General features: G+C 46.3%; 1 protein-coding gene across 10 annotated transcripts in view; it reads left to right on the forward strand.

Moving 5' to 3' along the window:
• The window catches only part of PTPN3 (protein tyrosine phosphatase non-receptor type 3), a 123,686-nt gene extending 115,200 nt beyond the window's left edge, over window positions 1–8,486 (forward strand). For all 10 annotated transcript variants that reach the window (XM_088793217.1, XM_074330807.2, XM_074330808.2 and 7 more), the window contains 5 exons: window positions 44–190; window positions 3,587–3,715; window positions 4,584–4,729; window positions 5,257–5,392; window positions 7,072–8,486. In XM_088793217.1, coding sequence (XP_088649343.1) covers window positions 44–190; window positions 3,587–3,715; window positions 4,584–4,729; window positions 5,257–5,392; window positions 7,072–7,149 — 636 coding nt within the window. In that variant the 3' untranslated portion in view covers window positions 7,150–8,486. The remainder of the gene's footprint in view (window positions 1–43; window positions 191–3,586; window positions 3,716–4,583; window positions 4,730–5,256; window positions 5,393–7,071) is intronic.
• Window positions 8,487–19,683: the final 11,197 nt, after the last annotated feature.

Here is a 19,683-nt window from a genome sequence, read left to right on the forward strand (position 1 = left end):
TGTGGCAGTAACAGAGTCTAACGCCGTAACAATCTCTTCCCAGATGGAAATTCCTGCTGCTAACCTCGTGAACAAATACATTGCCGCTCAGGGTCCCCTGCCACATACCTGTGCACAGTTTTGGCAAATCGTCTGGGATCAGAAATTATCACTTATCGTCATGTTGACGACTCTCACAGAGCGAGGGCGGGTAAGTGGCTTGATTTCCAATTCAAATGTGTGCATGTCACACTGTGTTCTGCGGAACATGAATCTCACAGCTGGAAAGGGTCTTAAATGTCACCTAGTCCCACCCCTCCATGACCCACAAATCTCCTGTAAGGAGCTGTTGATGGACACCTCCAGTGATGGGAAGCTCCACACTCCTGCCCACTCCCTGGCCTTCCCCAAGCTGAAGAATGATCAGACACCCCCTCGCACTCCTGGCTTGGATCCATCATAACGAGCCAGAAGGCAGTTCCCCTTTCCTCAGCTCGCCTGCCTTAGGACCCCTGCATTGACTGTGGCCTCACCCAGCCCCGGACAAGTGCTGGTCCTGGGCAGAGCAGTGCGGGGCCAGGCTCACAGCGGTATAATGTAGGAGAACTTGCACCCTCTGTCAACCTCTGCTTGTGTTGCAACAAAACATCGCAAAAAGAGCTGAGAGGGGCTTAATTTGGAGAGGGATGGTCTCTTTCCCCTTTAAAGTTGGCCTACCCTTCCCGGCTTAAAGTCATTCTTCTCCACAGAGAAAAAAGAGCTCCAACAGGCATGGTTAGTGACACATGATCTGCCCTGGCTAGCACTCCCTTCTTTCCCTCATTCTGCTTGTTCCAGCTCAGCAGAAAAGGCCCTTTCTTCCATTTAAGAGGCCCCACTTCCTCCGGCTGCTCTTGCAGGCCCTGCCCCTCCTGCTCTGTCCTTATCATGTCCCCCTCCTCTCTTTTGTTGGTGGCCGCTCTGAACCTGAGCTCCTCTGGTCTCCACGTGACCTGGGGGGTTTCTTTGTTTCCCAGCTCTTTCTTCCTAACTGAATCCATTCCGGCTGGTTCCATCGGGTTCCTGCGTGAGCGATTCCCATCTCCCATGAGTCATTGCATTCGCTTCACAGTCACTGGCCCTGGGAACTCACCTCTCTTGTTTATCGATTGTTAGAAACCTGTTCTTCTAAAATCCAACCTGCGTGGTTCCTCCCTCTCCTGTTGCAAACGCTCAGGTGATCGGAGCCCTTCATCCTGAGGTCCCGCCGCTCCTCGCCTCCTCCCACTGGTTCTTCTGGTGTCAGCACTCAGTCCCTCCAGGCGAGCAGCCTTGCCCCGCACTTTTTCTGAGAGAGAACGTTTCCAGCATGTCCCGTTTGTTTTCTTCCATATTGTGCTTTTAGTCGAGGGCGACTCCCCGCCGGCGTGTGGCTGGCCAGGGTCCCCCCGCCCCCTATGTGCTGCCCTCACGTCTGCCCGTGCAGGTGGCCTCTCCAGAGCCTTGACTTGCCCCGTGGTCTGCGAGATGCTCCCTCTGTGGGATAGCTTTGATGCCTCCCTTTGTCCTTCCTACCCCAAGTGTTTTGCATGGTGTTCACCCTTCAGGTTCATGGTTTCCTTATAAGGAAATAGAGCGCTGGAGATATTTTTCAGTTGAAACAGTCCTCCCTCCCCTTCCATCAATAGTATTTCTTTTGGGGAGGGGGGGAATTATTTTTTATATCTATGTATGCCCCACTTCCTATATGTATGATCTGACGCAAGTTGACTCCCACTCTGAGCCTCAGTTTACTCATATGCAAAATAAAGCCAACAGTATTACCTACCTCATGGGGTTGTTTCGAGGCCCAGATAATATACTGTCCATAAACAGCACCATTTGGTGCTTAGTATATACTCTTCAAAAGATACTAGGTTTGAGCATCAACTCTCCCCACAGCAGCAGCCTTAACGTGAAAACTGAGGCTCAGAGAAGTTAAGTAACTGAGCCAGGATCACACAGCGGGTTAGTGAAGTTTATTCACCGGGATTGAAATTCAGGATTTCCACTAACTTCTTACTCTTTCCGCTACACCGCCAGTGCTTTGAGATCCAACTAGACCTAAGATTAAACTTGACCAAGGGATAAAGAGAGACTCCAGTTCTGGTCACTTCCCTGGGTGTATCTGGAAATAGAGGTATTTGTGGCTGTGCCTTGCATGGGCTGATCACTTCAGAGGATATCTTCCCGTTAGTCATCCTGCGGGCAGGACCCTGGGGCTCCTGCAGCAGAGCTCTACGCCCCCTGCATGGATGGCCAGTGGCTGTCGACTATGTCTTGGGTTCTACGGACAGCAGCCCCTTCAGGTCCAAGCCAAGTTGGGAAATGGCTACTAACGAAAATGCCCAGGCTTAAGGTTCAGAAGTAAATTCTTAGCTCCAGCTTCCCAGCAGCTTGCTTTCATTTCAAATTATTAAGTTCAAATTATTAATTTCAAACTGTGACATTTGATGTGTGCCTGTAGGTTAGGAGAAAAAAAAAAAATTGAATGCGTGAGAATTTGACTGACAGAACTAGGATGGGAGGGATTGCTAGGCCCTGAATTTTGCTTCAAATCCAGCGGTGGGAGTCAGATGGCTATGGAACAACCTTCAGGGTTTGGAAGGGGGAGTAGAAAACAGGGCGGGCGGGGGGGCATGGGATCAGCCAGGCTTCGGGAAAGCCACAGTAGCCCTAGAACCTTAATCCCACTGAGCCCGGTTTCCTTGTCTGCTGTCTGGGGAGTATCAGCTCCATACGAGTCATGTACGAAGGCATTTGAGAGCCTAGAAGATGCTGCTCAAATGCAAAGGGGTGTTCATCTCAGGTTAGGGATTTATTTCATCTGCGTGTTGGTGGAATCTCTGATCATTTGTAAGTTGATTGGAGACTCATAGCAACAGCAATAATAATCGGTCAATAACCATTGACCTGACCCCGCACATTGAGCCTGGCACTGCACCCTGTTATCTCCAGCCTCTGTCACCATCTGTGAAGCAGGTGTTGTCCTCATCTTTTGGGTGAAAACGTGAAAATCGGGGAGGTTAGGTAGCACGTTCAAAGTCATATGGCTAACTCCAGCGGAGGTCTGTCTGACTCCCAAATGTGTGCTCTTAACCACTGTCCCTTGGGGCCTCTACCTGGAGAGGGTGCGGTGGACGGGGAGGGGGGGTAAGGTAGAAAGGGGGTGTTGAGAACAAAGAAGGGGCCTCAGGGACTGGAGTGGGCTTGACTGAGGACTGGAGGCGGTCACTCCTAAGTCAGGTCCCCATTTCTGAGGCCTCGCCCGTTCTTCCAACAATTGGACCCTGGTGAGGAAGAAGATAAGTCTCTCTCCTCATCCTCCAGCCTCCAGCCGCAGGCTGGTTTGCAAGCTGTGGCCTGGCCACTGGCAGGTCGACCCCCATCCTACTCTCCACAAGAGGAAGGGCTGTCCCTCTGCCCCTCAGAACAGACAGAGCAGGGCGGCCGCGCCTGAGTTTTCTCCCCTCAGGAGACCTGGTGTGAATGAGGGCTCTGGGCGGATGCCTGACCCGTCTGTGCAGGTAACTGCTCGTGTACACCACCCTGCAGAGGAGGTCAATTCACACCCTGTGTTCCCTTCCAGACCAAATGTCACCAGTACTGGCCCGATCCCCCCGACGTCGTGGAACACGGCAGCTTTCACATCCGCTGTCAGTCAGAGGACTGCACCATCCCTTATGTGCTCCGAGAAATGCTGGTCACGAACACCGAGGTGAGAGCAGTGCCCCACGGTGAGTGGTCTGGGGAGGGCAGTGTTTAGAGGCCGGTCAGCATCCACTGTACTCCTGGGTGGGGCTGGTCTTCTAGTTCTGCTCTATGTTTTCACCTGGCAAGCATTTCCGTAAAAGAGCCAGCACCCGTGTTTATAATAGCCAACAGGTGGAAATAGCCCATACCCCTCGCTGGATGAATGGAGCATACCAAACAAAGTGTGGTCTGTTCATACTATCCAGTATTATCCATCCTCAAAAAGAAAGGAAATGCTGACACATGCTATAACACGGATGAACCTTGAGAACATGATGCTAAGGGAAATGAGCCAGACACTAATAAAGGACAAATACTGTCTGAGTCTACTTGTATGAAGTACCTGGATCAGTCAGATTCATAGAGACGGAAAGGAGAATGGTGGTTGCCAGGATTTGGGGGGAGGAGAGCATGAAGAGTTAATGTTTGATGAGTGAGTAGTGGTGATGGTTGTACAACATTGTAAATGTATGTAAAACCACTGAAATGTACATTTTAGTAATGGTTAAAATGGTAAACTTCATGTTATGTATATGTTGCCAATTTAAAAAAAGCTAACGTGTGTGGCCCTAATGGCAAGTACTATAGAAGTCAACAGGAAGAGCTCAACAGTGGCAGAGTGTGGAGAAGCAGCCCCGTGGCTGGGGGCCTTAGCTGAGCCCTAGGGAGTAGGTGTTTGGGAGACTAGGTGAGGAGGGGGAGCGGGAGTTGGCAGCGGCCACCATGGGGCTGTGCACAGGGAACGAAAGAGCGTCTGGAGGCCAGGGCGGGGCCGGTGGTTCCTACCCCCCCATCTGGATTGACTTACCAAGACCTGTCTGCGTCTTCCACAGACCAGAGAAAAGCACACTGTGACACATCTCCAGTACGTTGCGTGGCCTGACCACGGCGTGCCCGATGACTCTTCAGACTTCCTGGAATTTGTAAACTGTGTGAAGTCTCTGAGAGTGGATGCTGAACCCGTCTTAGTTCACTGCAGGTACTGTAAGCCACGGCTTGTTGGCTTTTTCATTTTTTAAATACTTGTGCTCCTTGGGAAAGGCCTGGAGAAAGTTAGCAGACATCAAACCCACCTAAATCCCACAAGACGATACATGCTTTTACAAACGTCTATTTCCTATGTCAAAACACTTGGAACTTTATGAAAGCATAAACCTGTGAATGCAGCACAGAGCTGATAAAGAAAACCCCTCCCTCATCTTCACCGTTCTGAGTCAATTGACCTTCACGATGGATGCGTGGATGCGAATGAGATGGGGGGTGGTGGAGTTTGCACTTAAAGGTGGGTTTCTTTCCATTGGTTTTAAGCCCTTTCCCTCAGACTCCATGAGGAGAGGCTTCCTCAGCCAGTTTGAGAACTCACCCTGAGTGTGTGTTTTGTATTTTTAAAGGTAAAGCGGGGGAAAGCTCCATCCAAGTAAACGTGGGAACTAGTGAGGAGTTGAGCGGGGCTGGGCAGAAATGCTGGCTGAGCAAATCCCAAGTCTCTGCTCCTCTTCTCCCCAGCGCTGGAATAGGTCGAACAGGTGTCTTGGTCACCATGGAAACAGCCATGTGCCTAATTGAGAGAAACCTGCCCGTTTACCCACTGGATATTGTCCGGAAAATGCGAGACCAGCGCGCCATGATGGTGCAAACATCAGTGAGTGGAAATCCAATAATAAAAATAGTAACAGTGGCCGATGCCTCCTGAGCACTTGCCTTGGGCCAGGCCTGCGCAAAGGGCTTTGCCAGTCAAGTGACCAAGGCTTGAGGGGACTGAGTCACTTGCTCATGGTCACAGAGCTTGTCGGGGCTGAACAGCTTCAAAGCCCACTGCATCTGGCCTCTGCCTTTCACTGCCTCCACTTCTGCTACCTCCATGGTTTGTTTCCTGCCAGCCACTTGGCCAGGGAGCAGCCTGGTTGCATTCTGCATTGTCAACCACTGGCCCATCATTTGTCCATGAGAAGTAAGTAAGGTCTCCTGAGGGTCTCACACCACTCGCCTGTTCCTAAGTGAGCCTTTTGGCTCACAAATGTGTCACATGGCCCTGCTCACGCTTCCTGTGGGCTCTTCTCCCACATATGTCACACCTGGGTACTTGGCACTACAAGTGTCCTCAAGAGAAAATCTTGTGGTTTTCCCGCAGAACTCCAAGAAAGGCTGTGGGCTGGTGAGCAAAGAGCATGATTCACGCTCCCCCAACTACTGGGCCACCTTTGGATAATCTCTTAACCTCTCTCCCAGCCTCAGTTACCCCATCTGCAAAAGGGGGACCATCCCATACTCATTTATTCAGTGGATAATTATGCAAACAGGAGAGACCCGAGCTTGTAGGTGTTAGGAGGACAGGGCTAGTCAATTATAAGTCTCAGCAACAATGGGGAAAGTCCAAGGGGAGTCTAAGAACTCAGTGGAAGAAAATCAAAGCCAACTTTAGAAAGTCAAGGAAGTCTTTCTGGAGGAGTGGCCTCTAAGGTAAAAACCTCCAGGATGGACGAGGAAGCGTTGGAAAGAAAGCGGTGGAATTCCATGTTGTAGCCAGTTCTATCCTCACATGCTCGTGGACAAAGTTTATAAGATTTCTGTAATACTTGTGAGCTCTTGTAGTTTTATATTCATTTGTATCCAGGAAATCTGGTTAAAAGAAAAGTGTCATGTTATTAAGGCCGTTTTCTGCCATGGAAGACATCATTGCTGGTTAAAAAAATGTTAAGTACATCATTTTGGTAGATTTTCCTGGCTAGTGAAGCACATTGTAAATGCTTTTTTTCACCCTGTCACATCACTAAAACATAAGTTTCTTAGGTGTTTGTTAATATAAAGAACCATATTCTGCAGAGTAGCTTTCAGTGGCTCTTCTTTGTAAGACAAAACCCACATCCTCCCCCAACACAAGGCCCAGTGTGACCTGGTCCTGGCCCACCTGCATGGCCCCTCCTCCCATGCCCACGTGTTCTAGGCCAGGCCTGTGAGCCCTGACTGCACTTCTCAGAGTGGGCCGTACTGCTCGGCACCTTCACGCTGGAATGGTCACCTGTGACAACCATCACCCCTTCCCTGACTGCCCCAGACTGCCAGCGCCTCCCTCTGCCAGGATTCCATGACACTTTGTCTGTACCTGTCTGGGAGCAGCCGCTCATCTTACAGGAATAACGGGTTCACAGGTGTGTCTTCTCCACTCTGTTTCCCTGGCATGTGGCACGGTCTGGCCTGGCCCAGAGCTCGAGCTCAGGGGGTATTTAGGAATGAGGTGAAAGAAGAACTACGTATGTGGTGGAATGAATGCAGCGGTCATGGAGCTGCTGCTGGACTTGACGGCTTTCTTTTCTCTTCCAGAGCCAGTACAAGTTTGTGTGTGAAGCGATTCTTCGTGTTTATGAAGAAGGCTTAGTCCAAATGCTGGATCCCAGTTAAGACAACTGTGAAAACGTTCATTCCTCTTTCCCAAGGGCATCCTCCTTAAGGACAGACCTTCTCTCTGGAAGCAGCAAGAGGAATCTGTAGGCTGTGGCGTGGGAAAGGAATGGGCACATTTGAACCCAGGCACTTTAAATTTCTATAAGAAAGGTATCGTGTACATAGGAACTGTATAGATATGCATGCAGGGCTAGCGTGATTTAGGCCCATTATTCCTCTTGGGAGAACTAAGCAGAAGGGGATCTCAGTTGGGGGCCTGTCCTCCCTAGACGTCGCCATGATCCTGTAAACCATCCTTGAGCAATTAAGAAGGGGGCTCCCGCAGCGCTGTTGACTTCCCACAAACAAGATGGTGTGGCGATTTCGAGTTTCTTGGATATTTTATATGTATATGTGTATAGGACTCAAAGGGCCGAGCTTCCTGTGCTTATAGGCCACGCTGGAACAGTTTGCGTTCACCCACCCCCTCGATGCGAAGGAAACCACGATGAATGTACTGAACGGCGGGGGAGTGGGTTCTGAAGCGGAAGGACGAGTAGTACCTTTGCTGCCCTCCCTCTCTTTGTCCCATCTCCCTGCTACTTCTGATACTCGCGTTTCTGAGAATCGCATCCAGAATTCCCTGCTATCTGCCTGCATCAGTGACGCTCTTCAGGTTCACACGCAGTGCCTGAACCGGATGAGGTTCGGGTGAATTTTCAGTCGAGACTCTGAGAACGCAGACTTGGGGTACGGTCTGGTTTGTTGTCTGTGCATTAGTTGTAGGAGCAGCCGCTGCTCACCTCACTGCACACGCAGCACCCAAGACCGGAAGCGCCGACTACTGAATCTTCTACGTGGATTGCTGCTACTTCAAGCTACTACACTTGAAACATTACGATTTTCCTGAGGGGAGATGGGATAGCATCTAAATATTCAAAATCTTTGGCCCTTCTGAGGAAAGGTCTTCTGGTCGTTGAACCATGGGCAACCCAGCTTCTATAGGGTTGTCTGTGGCTGTGTGTAGATATGTGCGTGTGCCCGTGGGTGAATGTTTCTCAGGATTCCTAACGATTCATATGACAGTGGAGTTTATATAAAGAATGAGTCTCTGTATAGAAGAACAAATGTTTGCATTCACCCTCAGTTACAATGGTCTCCGTTTCATTTCAAAGGAGAAGATCAGACTATCTGAGAATAAACACAATTTGATGTTAATTTATTCTAAGTACACCATGATTTTGATTGTCCTAAAGAATTCTGCCTTTGTTAATACTGTGTTCCATTTAAAAAAAATTGTGACAAGATTGTAGCAAATTATTATTTAAGGAAAATAAAGTACATAAACATTTTAATGTGGTATGTTTAAATAGCAGTTTTTATGTGTCCAGAGGAGGAAGCTAAGCCAGTGCCTTAACAGGATTTATAGAAAAGGGAGGCTGTTATATGACAGTGCACAGAAGTGAAGCCATCTTTATGTTTAGCAAACTCTGGACCAATTCAGTAGATTCGTGGTTGTCAGAGGGATAAAGACTTATACCAGGGGTGTCCAAATTGCGACCCGCGGGCCAACTGCGGCCCATGACCCATTGTTAATTGGCCCGCAGCAAATTCCAAAAATATTTTTAGTTTACCAAAGGTAGCAACTAGCCTTTTTCTGCCTCTGTGCAGGCTATTAGTTCAGACCCAACAGACATTACCAGGAGCAAAATCCACGAAATACTGGGGATGAACAAGACAAGAGAATGGGCAAAATATGCAAGTAAATACTGTGTGTAGATACTGCCAATTCTGTAGTCAAGATTTCTCCCTCACCATCTTATACACTTAAGCAATTATACTTAAAAAGCCTTTCTGTAGTTCTAAGGAAAGAGCGTCATATTCAGGATAAATATTTTGCCTGGGAAATATTGCTGGGTGTGAATGGAGAAGCGTTTGCGTCCTGCTTTCTGGCGCTCTCCAGAAGATCTAATTAGATGCATCAATATACTGACTTAATCAAGATGAGAGATTCTCTCCTGATGTCACCCTCTAGTTCCTGCTCTTGGTGTTTTTGACTTTCCAGAAAAAAATATTCAACTCCATTTGGTTGCGGGTGGAATGGGAGTGGGTGAGGGGAGTATGGATCGCAAACTTGTGCTGGTCTCTAATTCCTACCACGGTAACTTATACTTAAATATGCTTTTAGATTAGTATAGATGCTGTTGCTGCTATGTTGCTACTTGACATTTTTCTGTTGCTCAGAAGTTATCATTTGAGCGCAAGCAACAGACCTCTTCATCCTCCAGAGGCAACAAAAAGGCAACAGCAATGGGGAAAGGTCCTAAGAGGCAGGTTTGGGGCTTAGACCTAAACTTAGGCACGATGTGTTGCCCTCAGCCCTCAGTTTTCTTACACATAAAAAGAGAAGGTTGGGCTGGACTAGGTGAGTTCTTTGGTTCTTTCAGTGTTTACCATTCTAGGAGTCTGTTCCAGAGGTTTGAAATTAATCCTAAATCAAAGGTGTATAGCTACCGGAGAGAGACGTATCACATTTCTGGGACTTGTCCCCAAGAGATTGTCCCTCAGACCTTGACACTGTTGAATACAAAGAGAAGGATTTTCACTTCTGGTTCTTGCCATCCTAAGCTGAAAACAGATTCAGTAAAGAGGACAGAAACTTGGACCTCAGCCTGAGGAACCACACGTGTGGGATTCATGGCTGGACTGCCTGCCATCTTTATAACTCACGTCCTGTTTGGAGCAACAAAAGGATTTGTGTTCATGTGTTTTGAAAAGTGTCTTCATTGATCAGCAATATTTTTTCGGTACATTTGGAATGTTTTTCATTCTGCTAGCGACTACTGAAAACAATTTGATCAATATAAAAACATTCGAGTTATGCAACACTATTGTGTGTTGACACTTTTATTCTAATAATCGTCTTGATTTCTGGAAGTGTTTCCGTGTTTTGTTTGCTTTTTTTTTTTTTTTTAAGTAAATATTAAGTCTTGCAAGAAAGTGCTCTCCACCGGCTCCTCCTTCCGTGTGGTCTGCAGCATGACCATGCACAGCACTGGTCTCTGTCTTGACTTTCGGTGGCAAATTCTAGATCACAATTAGGTTCAGCTCTAAAGGCAGCAGTAGCTTACACAAAGTGGAAATTTCTTTACCCTCTATCATGCAGGGCTGCCAGGGTGGCTCCATGAGCCTCAAGATCCAGGTTCTTTCCCACTTGTTGCTCTGCCGTCCCCAGTATGCAGTTTCTCCGCTGAGGTCCACAGTGGCAGCTCCAGCCATGTTCTCATTCCAGAAAGCAAGGCCCGTTCTCTCAAGGTGTGTGTCATCTGGATGTTGTACATCCCATTGACCAAACAGCCTCAGGGCCATACCTACTGCATGGGAGTCTGGGACAGGTAGTTTTTATTCCAAGAAGCCATGTGCCTAACTGAACTCAGGAGTTCTCTTTCTGAGAAACAAGGAAAGGATGGGTTTGAGGGACGATCAGTGGTTTCTGCCATAGCTCAACCCATTGGTCTCCTTTCTTGGCTCACATAGAGCCCACTCTCTCCAAGGTAGACAACCCACACCCCAGTTAGGGGATGAAACATAAGCTAAAATCACCTTTGGGTGATTTGTGGTCTCCATCAGCTCTGGGTGGCTTCTTGAGTTCTAATGACCCATAAACGGGAGACAAGTTATCTTCTCCAAACACAGCCCTTACTACGAAGTAGAACGAGGCAAACAGCCATTGGAAACTAATTCATAAGAGGGGAGAACAGGAAATACTGTTCCAAGCGGATATCAAAGGCCACTGCACAGGAAGAATAAAGACACCGCTGGCAAGCCCACGAGTCTCCTGAGAGCCACCTGACAGCCACTCCGGCTCTCTGGATGGATCTCCTTGTCCCTTGATCTCCATGGCCACATCTGAGATGTAACTGCAGAGGGCGGACTTCTTGAGGACAGCATCGCCTTTGTAGCCTGCTTATTCCTGGGGCGGTTTTGGGGCGTCTCCAAGGTTGTTCTTTGCCAGTAGAATTTCACCAAGTACCCACAGCTGAATATCTGGTCTAGACTGACATTCTGAGCTCTCATTATGCCTCTTTCTCAAAGGTGGCTACACTGGCCACCTCAAAGAAAGGTGGCCTTAATCTGATCTTTGGAGCTACCTGGTTTGCATTTTCTGACAGAGAAGTCTGAAAAATGGTTTGCTGCCCCCAGCCTTACCTCCTGCTAAGGCTGCCACTTCAAAGCCACTGTTCTTAATAGCTGCATTTCAGAGAATAGAAGCGGTTGAACAGAAGCATTTCTATGCTTTAAGACCATAATTTTGAGCCCAGGCTATAGACCGTGCTTCCCTTAGCAAAAAAGGATTTCTTCTCATCTGCTGAGTCTGGCTGGGTCTAGCTCCAAGTCATCTCACTTTTATGAGAGAGTGAAAAGCAACAAGAAGCAATAGTCATATATTTGCACTCTCCCACCATTTTCTCCATTGTCGTGGCCTCAACTTGTCCACCCTCAAAGCTACTGCGGATGACAGTTTCATCAATTGTTTAGCCACTACCCGTCCTTGCTATCTACTGGCCTGCCTATTCCACTAAGCCAGTGCCACATTTTAGATGTTATTTGCAGCATCCGACTTTCAGGTATCAAATTCTGAATCCAAAAACTAAAGTAAACATGGTTAGAGCAAAATATTTCTCAGATAAACACAGGAATCCAGCGCTGGTACGGTGTCTGCATGGTCATTGGGACCCATGCTCCTCCAATCTGGTGGCTCCACTGTCCTCAACATACACCTTCCAACTCACAGTCCAAAATAGCTGCTCCAGCTCCACCCATCACATCCACATTCCAGCTGGAAAGAAAGAAGAAAGGGAAATGAAAAAAGAATGCCCTATTCTCTTTAAGAGAGATTTATAAACAATCAGCCAGAACTTAATCCTATGGGTACACCTATCTGCAAGGGAGGTTAGGAAATACAGTCTTTATTCTGGGTGGCCGTCTACTCAGCCAACATTTAGGAGTTTTATTATTGAAGAAGGGGACAGGATTATGACAGCACAATCAGCAGCCTCCCCTGCATATTCTTTGACTTCAGATCTACTGGTGGGCTGATTCATGAGGACTTAACCCTGCTCAAGACCCAGCACACAAGAATAAATGCAGTGATGTCATTTAAGCAAGGCTGATCCACCATCTTGATAGCACTGATCGCTCCTGACAGGATCAACATCCATCCATTGTACACACACACCATTTGGATACAAGTAGACGGGTAACACAAATTTCACCTCTTTTAGAAACCCCAGATCCCTACGCATTCCCCAGCCCCAAATGATACAGGCTAGTCTTCATCTGTAGCCACCCAGGCAGCCTTTGCTGGTTCATCCCTAAACCTCTGGATTTCTCTCCAGTCAAGGAAGCCTCCAGGATTTCTCCCAAGGCTGTCCCAGGACTTCCAACATCATTGTCCAAACCAGAGGGAGAGCCAGGTAAGAAGACCCGTTGGGATGCAGGGGCAGAGGGCCGGGGAGAGGTGTTGGCAGTGAGGATGAAGTGGGCTTAGCCTAGACATTTAAGAGGAAGACTTGATAACTGATGGGTGTACAGAAGGAGGAGCAAGGATGGGGCCAGTTTCTAGGCTGGGCACCTGGGTGTGTGCGGGTGCCACAAACAGGGAGAACTAGGTGTGGGGAAGATGATGAGATTGTTCTTTGGGTCTACAGTCTAACGTTAGGGACACACATGTAACCAGTCTGAGGAGTCTCTGATTGCAATATCTGAATGTGAAAATTCTTTAAAATGGTGGAGACATTTCTGGGTCCTGAGCACCCCAATCAGCTATAGGAAATGTCTTTTGTGCCATTCTTATTTATATTTTAATCCGTTTGAATGATTTCTGTAATCAAATCTGGTTATTAAAATAACCTGTCTGGGGTGAATATGCAGTGGTCTCAGTCTCCTCATGTTGCAATAACAAAATGCTATCAGCTTGGGGGCTTCAACACAGACATTTCCTTCTCACAGTTCCAGAAGTCCAAGATCAGGTGCTGGCAGCTTTGGTTCCCGGTGAGAGTTCTCCCCTTGCAAACAGGCACCTTCTTACTGTGTCCCCACGTGGCAGAGAGCCCTAATTCTCTTACTCCTCTTGTAAGGGCACTAATCCCATCATAGAGGCCCCACCCTTGTGACCTCATGACCTTATCTAAATGTAATTACTTCCCAAGGGCTCCACCTCCAAATACCATCACATTGGGGGTTAGAGCTTCAACGCAATTCAGTCCATAGCAGCAAATTTATATTTTATCATAATTGTAATCAGAAGTCCAGTTCTCTCTGAACTTCCTTCCCCACCCCACCCTGTCTGCCCGAACTCTCAGGGGCCTCACTCTCCCCTAGAAACCCACAGGCAGGGCAGATATGAAAGAGAATACTTCTCACAAGGGGGCAGCAAGCTGGGGTTGGGGACAGGTCTCCTGCCTTGGTCCCAATATCGGTTTCCACTCTCGGTGGTCTTGGCACAGGCACTATGTATGATTTTCTTTAGAAGTGTTCAGCTTTCCCCTTCCAGCATGGTGGGACAACACTCCTCCTCCCTCCCTGAGAGGAGGGGACATGCCTTCCTTCAGCCTCCATCAGCAGTACCCACCCCAACCTGGTCCCTGAGTTATGTATCCCATCACTCAGCTAGGCGGTGATGGGCAGCCTCACATTTTTAGCATCTCTGTTCCTCCATAGAAGACAATGTCATCTTTGGCATTGACATATGTCCAATGTCCCTGGAGTTGTGCGGTCGCAGTGCTCACCACGCTTACTCACACAGGCCACAAGAACCATGAGGTCATCTTTTGCGCTGCTCCGGAGCCCTACAGAAAATTCATCAGTGGGTGATGGCCCCACCTGGAGCTCCATCCATTTCTCACTTATGCTTTGAGAAATGGGTCCACAGTTTCTTCCAGAACACCCAACGGCAAGCCCAAGATTCTGACTGAACAAACCTTTGCTGAAAATAAGCCTCATGCCTCAGAGGCTTTAACTTGCATCCCCTCACTTAATGCCAAGCAGACAATTGTGAACACAGAGAGGAAATGTCTTTTCCCTATTCCACAAAAACAATGGGAGGCCCCAGGGCAGGAAGGGTGGTGCCTCTAGAGTGTGCGGTTGGTAATCGGAGCTGGTTCCTATGGACTCCGTCGCGGCTGCCTCTGAGCACAGAGCACGGTGAACTGCGGGCACCACTGAGGTCCATCCTGCCCTGGACACTGGGGAGAGCTGGCCCTGCAGCTGCCTGCCACCCTCACCAGAACGGATCTACACTGCTGGCAGCTCTGAATTGTGGAACAGAAGCTTCTCATGGGCAGAGTCCAGGTCATGTGCCCACGCCTGGAAAGGCACACATTTGGCATTTTCAGCGTCTGTAACGGGAGATGTGGGAGGTGACCTCTGCCTCGTGGTAGAAGTGTTTCCAAACATAGAAGCTGAGTGACGAAAACCAAACGTGCTCTATAGTTCATACATTTTGCTAGCCAATATCCTCCCCATCCTTCTAAAACACAGCAGCGCTCCCACCTGACATAGAACAACCATCCCTTATACAGCGAAAATCTGCTCAACTGGAACTGTCATCAGTTACAGCTAGCCGCAAATCCCAGATAGGAATTCCTTTTCTATTTGGTCATGAAACTATCTCCTGTTCCTGTAGTCTACGGACTAAATTCTATATGACAACTACCTTGTATGAAGAGGCAGTGCCCACAAGAAGAGTGCTTGGATCCTGTCCAGAGCGTGAGGTCTCTCTGACTTAGGCCTTCGGGGCTCCAGCGAGGAAATTGTCTCAGCTCTTAGGTGTCACCGAGACCAGATGCAGGTTTTTGGTTGTGGTGAGAGACCTTCCAGGCGAAGGTGGGAGGTGTGTAAATGATAGTAATCAAGGCCAGTAAGTCAAGTTCCTAAACAAAAGAGACACGCTATTTATTAACCAACCATAAAAACTCAAAAACTTGAAACAGAAACAACTGAGACATGCCTAGAAAAACACATTCTAAAAGAGATACGAAAGGGATAGTCCAGGAGTCCCTTGTTTCTCGTATCAAATCCAGGTTGTCCTCGATAACAAAAAGCGTGCAGGAATTCTGTTTTTGTCTTACGTCCGCGTTGTCCAGAAGTTCAGGAACACAGGGGCCAAGGAGCTGATCCCTTCCCCACAGACACTTCAATCTCCAACCTCTTGTGTTTCTATCTTTCACTACTTAAGTAAATTCGCCTCAGAAGAGCCCTCCCCCGCAAAATTACGTTACCGTCGTCTTTCTGCCTCATTCGTCTCAGGAAAAGCTCTCCTCACTTTTTTCTTCATACCATCAAGAAATAACAAAGATGTTCATAGCAGGATTCTTCATAATGGGCCAAAAGTGGAAACCACCCAAATGTTGATGAATGGAGAAACAAAATGTGATCTGGCCAACAAAAAGGAGTGAAGTACTGATACATGCTACAGCATGGATGAAACTTGAAAACATACTAAGTGAACCAAGCCGGACACAAAATGTCACATATTGTATGATTCCATTCATATGCATTGTCCAGAAAAGGCAAATCCATAGAGACAGAAAGTAGATCAGAAGTTGCCAGGGGCTGGGAGGCAGGGGAATGGGAAGTGACTGCTAATGGGCGTGGGGTTTCTTTTGGGAGCGATTAAAATGTTCTGAAATTACAGAGTGGTGATATTGTATAATCATACAATATTGTGACTATACTAAACACCATTAAATTGCACACTTAAAAATGACGCATTTTATAGTATGTGAAGTGCATCTAAATTTTAAAATTGCAAACAAACGAACTAAAAAGGAGTGTCATCAGTCCCCAGGAAGGAGAGTTTAAGTTGTTCTGAGGGACAGGTGGTGACAGACATCAAAGCCATCTACAACCCCCGTCCATCCCACCTCATCCCTAGTAACTCCACTTCTAGGAATCTGACCTAAGGGAATAGCTTAAGGGTCTTGTGTTGTGATATCAAGAGAGGTTTTAAATGTTTTTTCAGCTAGGTATTTTTGTAGTGAACATTTGGGAACAATCTCAGTGCGCGGCAGTCTGAGTCTGGTTCAATGAAGCTTGGCCCTTGTGTTACAGGGTGCTGCGCAGCTCTGAAAGTCGGCGTGGAAGCCCTCGACACCCATACACAGAATCCACGATGTTTTGGTAAGTAAGACACTCAGGCTACAGAATAGTATTATTGTGTGACTGTACCATTATATAAAGTCAGTATAGGGTGGTGGCTAAGAACACAGATTGTGGAGCCACAGAGCCGACATTCAAAGCTCAGCTCCTCACCACTGACCAGTTGTAAGCCCTCGGGTGAGATACCTAACCTCTCTGAGCCTGTGTTCTCTCACCTTTTTGTGCTTTTCTGAGCTGCAGTTTTCCGGTCTATAAACTGGGGATAATAATATCTACCTCATAGAGTTGTTGTGGAGTTATGGGGAAAATTAGACTATTTATGGTACATAAGTGCTGTATTAGCTATTACTGTGATGATAGATGGTAGATAGATAGACAGACAGACAGACAGACAGATAGATAGATAAACACAGGAGAGAGAGAGAGAGAGAGAGAGAGAGAGAGAGAGAGAGAGAGAGAATAGCTCAAAGAGTGTGTGTCTCGAGGGACAGAGCTGTAGGTGGATATCTTCTTCTTAGCACAGTCTAAGTTCCTGTCATGAACATGCATTACTTGTATAATTTTTTAAAGGCTAGAATAGTGCTACTAATGTACATATAGTGAAGAAGTGAAAAACATTAAACTTGGCAGTGAAATTAGATGTAAGAATCATAGCCTCTTACTTCTCCTTGTGTCAGGCAAGATTCTTTTGATTGCCAGTGACAGGAACTCAACTCAGATTAGCTTAAACCAAAAAGGGGGACTCCTGGGCAGGACAGTAAGGTGGTGCCAAAATGGAAGGGAGACTCCAAGAAGTAAGGCAGCTCAATGAAGTGATTAGATTCTTGGCTCCTTTTGTTTCTGCTTCACTCAGCCTTCATGATATTGGCTGTCTTCAGATCGCCTGGTAGATGGCTCTTTCTCATAGCCCCAAAGCCAGAAAGGAAAGAAAGCAGTTCCCTCCATTCCCATTCAGTGCTGCTCAAGGAAGCATTCTGATTGGACCAGCTCAGGTTAAGTGCTCACCCCTTGGACCAATCAGTGTGGCCCAGGGGGTTGTCAGTGAGTCATAGACTCACCCTCACAAAACTTGACTACTGGACTGGAGAGAGGGAGACAGAAGCATCTTCCAGAGGAAGGAGGAGTTGTTCTGGGTAAACTCTAAAGAGTCCTAACATTTGCTGTGCCCTACACTGAGCGTTTCACTGCCCAAAGCACTTGATATGCTGGCCTCATTGCATAAATGCCTGGAGAGTGTCCAGAGGACTCCTCCAGAGTTGCAAAAAAATACTGAGTTCATGCCCCATCTTATTCGAATTAAAACTGTATCACTCCAAGGGCCCATCTTCAAGAAAGAGAGAAAACCTTTCAATCTCTTTCCGCTTTGATTTACATCACCATCAAGAGGTATCCTGCTTGTTAATGTTGCAAATATGATGTGGATTAAATGGATAAGTCAATTAGGAATCACAAACCTTCACATGAAGATGATCTGTTTTAACACAACTCTTTCTTTGTGAGCTGGGGACAGTCTTAGTTGCCAATCACACTCTAAGGATGAGGTTTGTTTTTTGCTTTTTGGCCCAAAGCCCCCACAGTGTCATCTTGCTCCCCTCCTAGGAGGAGTGTGACAACATCTACCCTCAGAGATACTCACAGCTGTTTTCTTCTTTCCTCGTATCCACATGCCCCATGCCTTCCCAGCTGCCCAGGTCTAGCTCAAATGCCCTTTCCTCCGGGAAGCCATCCTTACCTGCCTCTTCCTGAACTGAAGCAATGTTTCGTCCTCTGGCCCTCTCTGATGGCTTGGAATATGTTGCTTCTCTTGTGTTAGAGTCACTGGTTATGCTCCCTTTATCTTCCTCCTGGAGAGAGAATCATGCATGGTTCATCTCTGTGCTTCTACAGACACACGTGTACACTATGATAAGTAGGTGTCAATAAATGCCTGTTGAATGAACACAGGCCAATACTCTTTACATTGCCAGTCTCAGGTAGGATTCGGTTCTCCCTAACACTCTTCCTTTTTTATATTACTTAGCACCCTCATCACCCTTATCCCCAGGGGGAAATGAAAGAAAAAAATGTCTAGATCTGGTCACATAAAAATTCAGAACACCATAAACACAATAAAAAGGCAATCAGGAAACTGGAAAAAATATTTGCAACAGATATAAAAAATTCAACTAAGAGATGCCATTTTTAGCTCCAACTTGGCAAAAATAAAAGTCATGTTTTTTGGAGAATATTTAATGACAATTTTATGGAAAATATTGGAATAGAGAAAAGCCTGGCAAGAAAGTCAACAACATTTTAATAGTGGTTAGACCAAAATTTTGGGATTATACATTGTGTTTTTTTTTTAAGTTTTACTCTTTTCCTATTATTTATAATAAATAAGCATTACATATATGATCATAAGAACAAAGCAACAGATGCCATCGTTTGCTGAATATCCTATAAGATAAGAATCCATGTTGGTAAGGGAGTGGTGAAATGAGGAAGCTAGAGTATAAATGGTCCAACCTTCTAGGGGAGCAGGATATACTAAGTACTTATTAACAGTATACAGTAAGAGCTTCCAAAATGTTGATATTCTCTAACCTAACTTCTATTTCTAGTTATTGAAGTCATTCCACTAACTAGAATAAAACAGTACTAGGATATACTTTGACTTTCAGTCATTGATTCTAATGATTAGAATTTTAAAAATGACTAAAAACTCAAACAGAAAAAGGAACAATGATTTAAATACAGTAATATTCATTGCAAAGCTTTCTAAAATACAAAAAAATGGGAAACAACGTAAATGTCCAATATTGAGGATATGGGGTAAGTAAATTATGGTATGGTCAAATAATGGAATCGTATACAATCATGAAAATGCCATTTAAAAAAACATTTAAATAAAATAAAAAATGGTTATGATGTAATAGTCAGTGTAAAACCTTGATAAAAAACTAGGTAAGTAGTATAATATCCACGGTGTATCCATTGGTGTATACATAAAAACGGGCTCAGAAGATTATACCAATATGTTAACAGTGACTATCTCTAGGTTTATGAATTATGGGTGATTTTAGTTTTTCCCCCACAATTACTATGCATTTTTTTAATTAGAAAAAAAAATTTTCAAAAGGTCCCCATGATTTTTAACTAGTCACAAATTGCTTTATAGTACAACCTACTGTCACAAATGCACATTATTTGACCCAGCAATTCAACCTTCAGGAGCAGAGTCCTCATGTGTCTCCAATTATTGACCACAGCGTTGTAATGGCAGGAGATTAGAAACCAAACGAGCATAGAGATCATCATACAGATGTACCATGGGATATTCTGCAGTCATAACAAGAACAAGGAAGGCCTTTATTATTTTGTTATTATCATTCTATACTTCTATGTTATGCT

The sequence above is a fragment of the Rhinolophus sinicus genome, chromosome 16 (genome assembly GCF_057876585.1).
Source record: "Rhinolophus sinicus isolate RSI-liver-muscle chromosome 16, RSI-T2T, whole genome shotgun sequence".
Taxonomy (NCBI): Eukaryota; Metazoa; Chordata; class Mammalia; order Chiroptera; family Rhinolophidae; genus Rhinolophus; species Rhinolophus sinicus.